The sequence below is a fragment of the Actinia tenebrosa genome, unplaced genomic scaffold (assembly GCF_029948245.1).
Source record: "Actinia tenebrosa isolate PJP-AT-01 unplaced genomic scaffold, QUT_ActTen_1.0 PGA_scaffold0__85_contigs__length_37466705, whole genome shotgun sequence".
NCBI lineage: Eukaryota > Metazoa > Cnidaria > Anthozoa > Actiniaria > Actiniidae > Actinia > Actinia tenebrosa.
In genome coordinates this window covers 32,298,848-32,312,042 of record NW_028292569.1, presented here as the reverse complement: position 1 = coordinate 32,312,042, position 13,195 = coordinate 32,298,848, and the positions used below count along the sequence as shown (strand labels likewise).

The 13,195-nt window shown below is 36.7% G+C and overlaps 1 protein-coding gene across 1 annotated transcript; it reads right to left on the bottom strand.

The window, feature by feature from the left end:
- Window positions 1-4,833: 4,833 nt before the first annotated feature.
- LOC116307615 (adrenocorticotropic hormone receptor-like) lies at window positions 4,834-10,746 on the bottom strand. The gene is made up of 2 exons (XM_031717884.2): window positions 10,593-10,746; window positions 4,834-7,007 (listed from the first exon to the last, which is right to left on the bottom strand). Exon 2 carries the CDS (start codon window positions 6,613-6,615, stop codon window positions 5,692-5,694), a length of 924 nt encoding a protein of 307 aa, XP_031573744.2. The 5' UTR covers window positions 6,616-7,007; window positions 10,593-10,746; the 3' UTR covers window positions 4,834-5,691.
- Between the last annotated feature and the right edge of the window lie 2,449 nt (window positions 10,747-13,195).

Sequence of the window (13,195 nt, the reverse complement as noted above, 5' to 3'; positions counted from 1 at the left end):
ATGAAGACACCTTCAGTTTACAGTTTTGCATGCTTCGCTGAATAGGCTCCTCTCCCAACTGACACAACTTAGTTTAAAACTATTTTAACATGATATTTGTTCATCGTTGTTGAGTTTGTTTCTTATCAAGGAAAAAAAAAAAAACTATTAAGAGAGGAAATAACTGTTACTTAGGCACTGTTGAAGTTTTTTGACAAGAAGAAAACTCTTAATCCTGATTTACACGTGATCGCAGACGATCGCAGACGCTGGCGATCGAGTGCGATTATATGTGAACAGCTCTGCGATCGTATGCGATTATGTGCGATCGCCATCGCAGACGATCGAAGGAATAGAATCGGGTTCTATTCCTGCGATCGGTTGCGATCGTTTGCGATCACTTTCGATTATATGTGAACAGAATTCTGCGATCGTGAGATTGTAAGTGTCCCACAATTCTCAGTTTTGCCTTGCATAAAACACGTGTTGATTTTCGCAAGCAAAAAACATGTCTTTTTAGATTTGTTTCAGATATAACTGGTTCAAAAGTATCAACTCACGATTGTATATGCTAATTTACGTTTGTAAGCTATATAGGCAAGTAAATAACTATTCAAGTATTCAAATATTCACAATCATAAATCCGAACGTTTCTTTTTTGATTTGCCAGCGATTCCTTGTTTAAGTAAGGTTAACGAGAGTAGAATATCGCGCTGATCAATACTACTTCGTCTCCGTCGTCTATGTTGAATATATGTACTTTGTTTTACGGTTGAGTGATAATTCGCGGATTCAGGTGTCAACAGATCGCCGGCGATCGATATGTGAACTTTCGATTTGAGATCCTCGGTTGAGAGGATTCCGCGATCGAGCGATCGTCTGCGATCATATGTGAACCAGGCTTTATGCTAGAATATGATTCAAAGATTATTCCATTGTTGTAACATTTTGACAAGAAACCCAAGCGATTTTATTTAAGAATATGATTCAAACATTACACTATTCATTGTTGTTATATTTTGACAGTGAACCCAGGCGTTGTTATATTAGAATATGATTCAAAGAATACTCGATTCGTTATTGTATTTTGACAGTAAACGCAGCCATTGTTATTTCATAGCATGGTTTAAAAATTACTCGATATGTTTTTCATATATTTGGACAAGTAACCCAGGCGCTATTATTATGACTCATTAGGCGTTATTATATGATTCAAAGATTATTTGATTCATTTTTGTATCATTTAGAGCTATGATTACGAAATTAAAAATGTTATTTTCAAAAGTACCCTATGTCGTTTCAAAAGTGCCCTATACAGTTACCAAAGTGCCCTATGAAGTTACAAAAATGTCCTATACAGTTACCAAAGTGCCCTATGAAGTTACGAAAATGCCCTATGTAGTTACCAAAGTGCCCTATGAGGTTACAAAAATGCCCTATGTAGTTACGAAAATGCCCTATGTAGTTACCAAAGTGCCCTATGAGGTTACAAAAATGCCCTATGTAGTTACAAAAGTGCCCTTTCTAGGTTACAAAAGTGCCCATTTATCTAGCTCTCTCTCTCTCTCTCTCTCTCTCTCTCTCTCTCTCTCTCTCTCTCTCTCTCTCTCTCTCTCTCTCCTGTCTGTCTGTCTGTTCAACGAGTGCACATTTAAAACACGAAGCTCTTGCAAATTTGCTAGTTTCTGTTAGTATAGCACTCCAAATTATGGATAATTCGAATTTTAAGAAGTATTTAACCTACGATAGTGATTCTAGCTACTTTTTGTGGTCCAAAGATGTTAATTCCTTGAAGAAATTAGTTTTTGATCTTTTGGATGATGAATCGATTTTGGCAGCCGAAGTCAACGAGGACAAACACCATAAAATGCAGTCTTTTAAGGCAGCAGATTGTACTGTAAAGCTATATCAGACTACAAGAAAAATCCTTCTTCAAGGATCCGGCAGTCAAGGACTCAACAGGGTTTTTTCTGACTATCTTAAAGCAGAAGATAAAGTTGAATCTGACTCGACTTCTAATGATGGCGGTCAAGCGGAAAGAGAAGCTTCCAAAGATGTCGAAGATAATTCTTCGTATGACACATTAAATGGCAACATAGATGTTTCTATAGATTCGTCTGCTAATCCCTGTGAGTGCTTACAATTCAAAACTGACCTAGAGTCAATCGTACAAGACATAAACAAGATTAAAGATGATATTCGTTTACTTTCAAAAAATGGCGGGAAAGATAAAGAAGATGACAACAACAACAACGAGGTTCATGATTTGAATTGTAAATTACAAGAAGAAAATTCTCGCCTTACTGAAGAAGTGGGTCAATTAAGAGAAAGCATAACTGGCTTAAGGAGAACAGTGCAGGAACTCGAGTGTGAAAAATCAAGTTTAGTCACAGCGTTAAGGATTTTACAACGTCCTGAACCTTTTCCTCAATGTTTTCCTTTTCCGGCACAAGGTTTTGGTCCCACAGGTTTTGGTCCTGGTCCCATGCCGTTTAATCAATTTCGTGACTCGAATATTGTCGCAGCAACAGAAGAAAATAATTTCATACAGCATGAGGAAGCAACAACGACTATGTCCGAACTGGATCACCAATCCAAAAATGTAAACAAAAATAAAAAGAAGAAAAAGAAAAAGAATCAAAAGCCAAAGCAGAACAGCACTAATATGACTAATAACGTTAATGGTACAGTCCCCAAGGAGTCTGCTAATTCCCAGCCTGATACCGTGGACTTGACAAAAGAGAACTCTAAGTCTGTGTATATAGTTGGTTGGCTCATGCTCCCTTGAGAACACGTAGGGTTAGAAATAACCACTCTCCTTGGCTCACTGGAGATATCAGACAGCTAATTATTCATAGAAATTATTTAAAGAGACAAGCAATTAGATCTGGTGATCAACAATCCTGGAGTGAGTATAAGAGCTTTAGAAACATGGTTACTAACGAAATTAAGAAATCTAAAGTTTCTTACTATCACTCTAGAATTAAAGACAATTATGGAAATCCTAAAGCACTGTGGAAAACAATAAATAACCTTACTGGTAGAAGCAATTCTACAAGTAATTCCATCACTGAATTAAAAATTAACAATTGCACTTTTAATGACCCAGCAGAAATTGCCGACTTAATGAATAGTCATTTTTCCAGAATTGGCAATACACTGGTCGCAGAGATAATGAGAGGTATCATTGATTTCAAAGATTTCCTCAGACCAGTTGAATTTAATTTCAATTTTGTGGAGATCTCTAGTGACTTAGTTCTGAAGTTTTTAAGCAATATGCCAACAGATAAAGCCACAGGACTGGACAACATATCTTGTCGGCTTTTAAAAGAAGCTGCTCCCATAATTGCTCCTATCATAGCTAATATCATAAATACGTCATTTGCTAAGGGAATTTTCCCTTCACTTTGGAAAAGAGCTAAAGTGATCCCTCTACATAAGGCCAAGGATCGTAATGATCCAAATAATTATAGGCCAATATCTATTCTCCCTATTTTATCTAAAATTTGTGAGAGGGCAGCTTATGACCAATTATATGCCTATTTTAATAAATTCAATCTCTTAACTAAGTATCAATCTGGCTTTCAACCCTTACATTCTACTGTTACTGCTTTATTAGAAGCTACAAATGATTGGTATACTAACATGGATAGTGGCTTAACTAACCTTGTAGTTTCCTTAGATTTAGCGAAAGCCTTTGATACTGTTTCACATGACATCCTAATTTCTAAACTTAAGCACTATGGGGTTGGTGGAGTAGCATTAGATTTCTTTCGTTCTCACTTAACTGATAGAAGTCAATGCTGTACCATTGAAACCTATACCTCAAATCCAGTAACTGTAACGAGCGGTGTTCCACAGGGCTCGATTTTAGGTCCGTTACTGTTTATAATTTATATTAATGACTTGCCTCATTGTCTCAAAATTAGTCAGCCTCGTCTTTATGCTGATGACACCCTAATTAGTTACACATCAAAGTCAACTACTGAACTCTATGATAAAGTGAATTTAGATTTACTGTGTGTCAGTGACTGGCTATTGGCTAATAAGCTGAGTTTGAATGTAGTAAAATCTGAATATATGTTAATTGGATCAAATTTTCAGCTTTCGAATTTGGGAATTTCTTCGCATATCATGATTAAGGATCAAGAGGTAAAGAGGGTAACCTCTTCAAAACACCTTGGTGTGTATTTAGATCAAAACCTAACTTGGGATGTTCATATTGAAAACTTATGTAAGAAAACTGGCTCTTCCATTAATGGTTTAAAACAAGCCAGAGATTTTGTCCCTCTTGATACCTTAATACTTATGTATAAGGCTCTTATTCAACCGTTATTTGATTACTGTGATCTTGTTTGGAGTAATTTAAACAAAGGCCAAGCAGACCGACTTCAAAAGTTGCAGAACAGAGCTGCCCGAATCATAACCTTTCAGGGCTATGACATAAGGTCAGCAGACATCTTGCAACAATTGAATTGGGACCGCTTGGCTATAAGACGCGAAAAGCGCCTTTCTCTCATGATGTATGATATTTTGCATGACAATACTCCATCTTATTTACAAGATCTTTTCTCAAAAAGTAAGGATTCAAATGCTTATAAATCTAAATTGAGAAATATCGAAGATAAATTAGAAATTCAAACCATTCCAAGGACTGAATTCCTTTAAAAAAGTTTCTCTTACAGAGGAGCTAAATTATGGAATTCTATTCCTTCACATATCCGAACTTCATCCTCTAGGTTAGTTTTTAATAAGAATTTGTCTAATTGGCAGTCGGATAGTACCTAGTCACTTTATATTTATCATTTATATGCATTTTAATAGCTATATATATAGTTCATATTATTTAATTCATTTTTAAATATATCACATATTATATGTAAATCTCTTTCTTATGAAGTACGACTTTCATGTAAAGAAGTGTATGACACTTATGAAACTATCGTCCTCAAATAAAGGTGCATTCATTCTCTCTCTTTCTCTCTCTCTCTCTCATTCCAGTTCCTCTCTGCCAAATTGAACACAGGAATCCCGAGCGCGTGCCTTGTACAGGTATAAAGTACGCGGGGTTGGCAGAACACGAGAGAAGTGTTAGGAGAAGCACGACGCGTAGAGGAGTGCTTCTTGACACTTCTCAATTGTTCTGCCAATCCCCAAGTGCTTTATACTACACACATCACAGCAAGCAAGTTTTTTTCTTTTATGAAATACAAATTACAATAACTGTTATTTTTAGATAGAATGACGCAACTGAAAGTGCGCGCGTGTGCTGTGTGCTCTCATAAAGCACGCGCTCCCAACCAATCAGAACGCGAAGTTTATAACAGTTATTTGATAATATGGAGTGACCTGCGTAGGAGACTAATGCACCGTAGTTTTTGTAACTCTTTCTATTGAATGAGCCAATCATTATGAGAATTGATCTCATGCACTCATCTTTGTATCTGTCTTTTAAATTACGCACGTCTTTCGTGCATTATTATTGTGATTGGCTGGAGACCAAGGAAATCGTTAAACTGGGACAGACTCTCCACTCCTGGAATATTGGCCTTTCCATTCTTGTGCAATGTATATAATCTTGCTCCATTTTCTCAGTATTTTCTTATAAAGGTTTTTGCAAGCTTGGACGTAGATCACACATTTTCCAATGTTAATAACCTTATTTCATATTCTGAATATTTTCAGAAACCAAGGTTACAATCAAACCTTACTTCATTTTCTGAATATTTTTTTATACAAGTTTTTACAAGCTCGACGCACGTCACGCATTCTCCAAAGGAAAAACAGGGGATTCAAAGTCGCGTTAGCATACATTATGGTATCAGAAACCAAAGTTGCAATCAAAGAAGATTTAGGCGTAGTTTGGTCGACAGAGAAAAACTTTGCACAGATGTCTGGTGTGTAGAATAGAAGTTGGAGTAGAAATACACAGAGCATCGTAGTGAACGATCGATGGTATTTCTTGACATTGATGCAGACAGTGGAGACATTGTCAGGGGAACTGACCTGCGTTTGGTGCTTTCGTAACCCATGGAAAGCTTTGAAATACGCAACGAAGGTAACCAGCAAACAAATCATAAAAATAATAGCTAGTAATATCACAAAACCTTTCTGTCCCATGAAAAATAGTGATAAACCGCACAACATAGCAAACACCCAGAGCGTAACTATTATGATTATGGCACGGAATGACGTCATAGTCGTGCGGTACTGCAGCATTAGACGTATAGCGAGGTATCGATCGAGGCTTGAAACGGAGAGAGTCAACATGAGTGAAAGTGGGAGAATGTTGGTGAAAATGCGTTCAGCAATTCCCGTGGAACAATGTTCATACAACACCCCTTGTACCCTCCAGATGTTAATCACTATGTACAGCGGTTGCCCGAGAAAGCCCATTAAGAAGTCAGTAAACATTAGGTTGCTGAGCAACCAGTTTGACGGGTTGCGTAGTGACGGAGTCTTGATGATCGCGATAATTATAATACCGTTGAGTATTAACGCGGGTAGAATGAATAGTCCATTGATGATGCACGTGATGACGATGGTAATGACGAAGTCATCAATCTTGCCTACGTCATCGATCAGTGACCAGGACTCACAGTGTAACGCAACCGATGTATTCATAGCAAAATCCATGGATCAAGTCACGCCTGGTTGAGAAATGCGTTACTCACAATAACACAAAGAAGTTGTTTCTTATCAAATCCTGTTAAGTCACACTCGATGAAAGAATCCGAAATAGAGCGTAACAAAAGCTTGGTCGTGGAATGCGTTACTCAGAGTAACAGAACGAAATTACGCTCGTTTGTCGTTTGTAAAATGCGTTACACAAGTGTAATACAACCAAGGTGTTAAGTGAATTCTGTTAAGTCACGCTCAGCTGTTGAATGCGTTATTCCTTTTAGCACAGTGCTAGAGCTAACCTTTCATGACAAGATGATTGTGTTACTTGCGTACATTTTGTGAAGACCTGCCGATTTTTTCTTTATGCCAGAAGAAAAACACCAAGATCCAAAACTGAAGTGTCCCTGAAATGAAGCGAACATGAGATTTTAGCAAGAGACTATTTTCCTGAATTCACTATACGGACCCCACCCCACTCCTGAAGAGAGACTTTGCTCTGGATCCCTACCCCACCTCTGACGGAATCACTCCTTAGCATACCGTCCTTATTTTTGCGAGGGTAGCACTTAATAGCCAGCGGCAAGCAAGCCTGTGGCCCTCGTTTCAGTTGATTTATGGGGGGAGGGGTGGGGAAGAAAATTGATAAATCCGGAGAATAACCCTGGAAGTACAGGAGAGAACCAACAAACTCTACTCCACGACACCGAGCCCAACGGGGCTTGAAACCTGGTCGCATTGGTGAGAGAAGAGTAATCTCACCGCTACGCCACCTGTGTTTCCCGACCAAATTTAAACCTCCTGAGCTAGACAAAAACAATACACCAGTTTCGTATTTGATGCAAACCGCTGTTTTTGAAGACCGAATAAAAGAAGAACTATATTACGCGCCGCACTGACTGATATGAGATATACAGTTAATGGCATATATTTAACACTTATAGACTGGGACCGAGGGAAACAGTGTGTTTTGGACGTGGTCCCGAGAAGGTGATGTTTCACGAAGCGAAGCCGAGGGACCACAAAACACACTGCTTTCCCGAGGTTCCCGTCAATAAGTGTTTTGTCATATACCAAAATGTCAAAGAAAACAAAAAAATATTTGATTACGTATTTGATTATTCAATTTTGTAAAATTTGGAAAAACTTACATTTCCGTGAAAATCACTTTCGGTACAGTCATTACCGGTCAACAACATATTGTTGTACGCTGAGAGCCGTTGCCGGGGAAACTTCAAAACCTGTTTACGTTCACGTGATATCCTTTCGCCAAATCATAGTACGAAAAAAATGGACTTCGACCTTTGGTATATAACAAATATTATGTGGCCTTGGAGATAAAGGTATAAATTGATGTCGTTTTAAGATGTGAAAGTTAGCACGAAAGGCTCTACAACTATCTTAATAAAACAGGTGCAGGTGCATTTCCATGAATCAAATAAATTTTCAATTATCCGTCAACTCTACATCGTTTTTCTCTTGAAGAAAATAAGATGAGAACTGATGAAATATAGTCTTATCGTAAAACGCACATATTCGTAAATCACCCCCTCTTTCTTGAAGCTTTTGTTCTTTTAATACCATAATCAGACGTGATTTTCAATTGATGATTAATCATGAATTAAGTGGAATGGAAAGCCTTTTTCGCCCTTGTCTCATCCTCATTTAGTTAGTTCGATCACATATAGCTTGCCCTGCGGCCAAGAATTATTCAAATAGTTTGAGTCTAACGATCTTTACAGAAAGGCTTTCTCTATCTTCGATTAATATGATTGTAGCAATAGTCCGCCCCTTCACAGTTCCCTGCGACATCTTGAAAGCCTTGGTTTCTAGTTTGGGTGCATTTTCAAAATTTCAAATGCTTTCAAATGCATTAGAAAGTCACATATACTATCTAAATCAAAAATCTCGATGATTTAAAAGAGTTTTCTTCAAAAAACATTGATTTTCAACGTTTGGCTTCACAACGACGGGATACTTATGTCATAAATATATCTTCTCTAAAGCCAAACTCGTCCCGTATAATAAATCTAAGTAGCTAGGACTTGATATACTACTACTTCCATAGCTCAGATTTTGGTTCAAGCGTGGTTAATTCAGTTCACGTTTTACGGAATACCGCACGGATAAATCATAATGGCATGTATGTCGCAATATATCACCTGTTCAATCAGCGTGACTCGTTAGCTATGACCTATCGGGGGCGTAGGTTAGTTTTTACGATTCAAGGCCTTATGAAGCTACTCGCGGCCTTCCTGTTTCCTATACAATAAATGTGTTGATCGTTGTATAAGGGTGCCAGTGGGAGTACCCAATTGTCATTTAACTACTAATTTTTCGCTCGAATGTCAGTATTTCCTTTTTTCTTTCTTTCTTTTTTTTTTTTTTTTTTTTTTTTTGTTTTTTTTGTTTTGTTTTGGGAATATTATAACCATTGCTTATAAAATTATTTATATTTTTTCCAAAAGTAATAATTTTATAAGCGATGGTTATAATATTAACCTAAAAAAAGAAAGAAAGAAAGAAATATCAGTTAACTGTTTTCTACTAATTTTAGATAAAACCATGAGCACCCTCTTGAATCCTTGAGGTGCACACACGTCATAGCCGCCATGTTGGTTGACTATACAAAGCCGATTTCTCATTAGTTTTTCTCGTTAGATCAACCAAGATGGCAGGTTGTTTCTTTTTCTTTCATATATACACTTATTTCAATAAAGTTTGTCACCAAAAACCTAGAAAGCTGAGATCACTGAGCATCATGGGAAACTTTTCATATCAAAAAAGCATATATACACAAAGCTTTTTTAATACAAACTGCAGCTCGATGATGCTCAGAAGAGGTGAGACTGTAACCGGTAAAAGATTCGCGAGTCCATGAACAGTTATCAAGCGGTTAAACGTGTAAAATGAATTTACCCATAATCCTTGTCGGCCTCAGCTTCATAGCTTTTCAGGTGACTGTATACACCTAATTCAAAAAACGTTGTCATCGCGAAAAGCGATAAGATATATGTCATTCCAAGATCCAAGAATAGCTGGAATGACTTGTGTTTCTTATTGTTATTCTCGTCAACAACATGGACATTCGTGATGAGACTGATTCGATGTTTTTTGTATTCAACGAAACCATTTCCATTTCGGAAAGACCTATTGCCTTTGGCGATGACAACGTTTTTAAAATTAGGTGTGTATATCTCAAGGGATTTTGAGTCATGTGGTTGCACCCAAAGAATTTGAAACAAGCTACCACTGGAATCTTGGTTGAGTTTAACAAAAGATTTCTCTAGAAGGCTCAGGTCAAAAGTCGAACTTCACATGAGCTGAACCTAATTAAAACAATGGTCTACAAGGCGGTCATCTTTGATGTCGCTACATGAGCCTTAATGTCCTTTGTGATATCAACAAACATAGCCGCCATTCATATGTCTTTCCTGTTATTAAATTCAAATTCCCGAGGGGGAATAGGGTGGGGGGTGGGGGGATGTCAAACAAGACATCTGCAGCTGTAACAAACTCGAAAATTTAAACAATTTTTTTCGAAAAATTAAGTAAGTATATGGTGTCAAATAAACAGAAAATAATTTTTTTCCAGTTTGGATGCGAAAGCTATTTAATTATGATTTAAAAAGGGGAAAAATTTATTCATCTAAGAAAAGTATAATTTTTGCTATGTTTTTATATCAAACTACTGAAGAAAAATTAAAAGCATTTTAGTCTAATATAAAAGCATTTGTAAATGTTTTATCTGAGGATGAAGAGGAATTTTCTAGTGATATATTTATATATATATATATTTTTTCCCTTGTGTTCTATCACAGCGCATTGAGGTGATAGAATGCGCTTTATCTATAAGTAATATACACCGTTATTCAAAGTTTAGATTCTCGGCTGTCTTTTTTCCCCTTTTTTGGTCAATATTTTTTGTGTTTTGTGTTTTGTTTTTTTTTTGTTTTTTTTTTGTTTTTCATTAGTATGTTTGGCTGATTTACCTGATGTAAAGCTCCTCTGTCTTTCTTGTCTTGTCTTGCCTTGTCGTGCCTAATTGAAGTAATTTTTCAAAAATTATCAGTACAGCAAAAATAAAAACTTTGACGATAACTAGTAGCAAAATTATTCATAATGATCAAGAAAATGTCTATTCAAGTGAAATCCAGCAGTTTATTGGTTGCCCAATCAGAAGCGACCTCTAAAAAGTGGTATTGACCAATCACGGCTTTCGTGTATAGTTTCGCGCCATTTTCTTGACAGCGCAGACGCGGGTGGTGTGTTATTGTAGAAACAATTGATTCAATAAACATCTGGTACAGTATTACTTCACTTGAACTCAATTTAGATCTTTATTCTTCGATAAATACTTGAGTCAAGATATTTTTCAAAAGCTGTCTTCGCGCCCTTCGAGAGCCGTTCCGCAATATTAAGGCAATATTACTCGAAAACAAACACACCAATAATTTTAATTTGCGTTAAGTGTTAGGACACAAAAACTAATAAAGAAAGGAATGCGCCATTTTCTCTGCCATGGTTAAGTTTGGAAATCCAGCTCCATCTGCATGTCTTGTTATTTCTGCTCACATATGATAGAACGATACATAGTATTTCCGCGAGATTTTATAAATTTTTGCAAGATATATTCGCGAAAATTGTGATATCTAACAGTTGGACGACAGAATTAAAAGTCTTTTCACAAAGAGAATCTTTCGGAAAAAATGAACCCTTATCCTTGTTGAATGTGGAATACCCCCCCTCCCTACCTCATAACTAATAGGTCGGGGGAAACAAACACAGGACATTCCAGCTATTCACGGATCTTGGGGGCGTTGTAAAAAAAAATTGAAATAAGTGTATACGAAAATAGACTTGAATTAGAATTTTCAACACCAAACGAAACGAAACCAAGCGACATATTAAAAAAAGAATAACCTTATTTAACGTGGAAAGTACACTTAGCAGCTAACCGCTAGTTTACCGCGATCAAAGAAACATAAAGTGTGTTTTGACTTTGAGATGATGTTTTGTCAAATGATAGCAGCTAGCTGTGCATGGATATATTTGAGAAGCTGTAGGATTTCTGTGAATTTATTGACACTACGACTCCTTCCTTCGGTTGTTGACAGAATGACAGACCACATTCAGTATTAGTATTACTTTCAATCCACTATGTATCAAAATTCATTGACCAGCGGGGACTTTATATTAGATACAAGTCAAAAATCAAAGTTCTGTCTTATTATTCCTACTGACGAAGGATTTTCTGTCCTGTTTTGAGCGTTTAACTTTGTCTTGATCAACGTTCAAGAGATTGCTGATCTTTATCCAAGGCGATCCCTGCTATGCCTGCTTGTTTCAAGATTGAAGGCAACTGGAAGGGAGTTTAGAAAATCAGGCGTTTAAAGCTGGAATATTAGACAAAAATTCACTTCCTTCAATGGTACCTTTTTTGACAAGCAACTAAAAATAGTATTTGTACTTGCGGTTAAAGGAAACAATGAAGGTTAATTTTTCAACAAGGTACTTTAATATTCCGGATGTAATGGTCCGGACGAAAGATGGCTTACTTCTCAACGAGAAACAAAAAATGCTAACGAGGTTCTTAATGATATCAACAATATCGAACAAGAACTCAAATCCTGCTGATTTGACAAAAATGTTTTCGAGATAAATTGCAAAACTTTTCCTCTTGAAATTATATAAGACTAAAAATGCATCAGATGCTTAGCTTACTGATAAGTTTTGTTTATCATATTCTGCAAAGAAATACTCAAACTCTAAACCCTATCGTACCCGATCGCGAGCAGATGAGAAGTACTGATACGGTCCCATATCAGGCATGGCCTTTTCCCGTATCACGCACGCGTTCTTTGCAGAATTAAAAGATGAGTTATAGCGAGAGAAAAAAAACTAAGAGATGGATTCCCCGAGACCCATCATAAGCTCTCTTTGATACTATAAGGGCCTCTAGACTCTATCCTATCGCTTCCGTGAGTGAGTAAGACTTCCCAGCATTCATAGTGAGCTTAACAACCACGAAAAGCAAATGGATAGAACTTGACTCGACTCGTTCGCTACGGACTTTCAGCCACAAATATCGCGTTTTTGGTAAGTATTTGCCGCTTATTATTGTTTTACTTACTTTCTTTTAATGGCGTTTTTATTTCAAGAAATGCCTTGCTATCGCAGTGTTATGAGAGAGAAAATCAATGTTTTTACAGACTAAGCTAGACATCGGTTTTCTAATTACTATTTCTTATCGTATGAAAACAAGATAAAGAACGATCAATTAGCTATATAGAAATATCGATATGAGATTTCGGTAAGGCTACAATCACGCACAAGTTTAGATAATGTTATGCTTTGAATCCACAAGTAAACCTCTTAGCTCCTCCCATTAGCATGTGTAGCCCTGGTTACGCCCTACACAGCTTTTTCCCCTTTGCTTAGTTATTTTAGCACTATTCTTTTGAATCTTATGATAGAAATATTCCTCGTAGCCTTTTTATACATTTACAATATATTCATATATTAACTTTAGTTTAAGCTATGTTTAATTCCAAGATTTTCACTCGTATTACTCTTTAATAAGATATCACACTCA

Coding starts and splice junctions, on each gene's coding strand:
- LOC116307615 (XM_031717884.2), bottom strand. CDS start 6,615: ATGGATTTTGCTATGAATACATCGGTTGCGTTACACTGTGAGTCCTGG.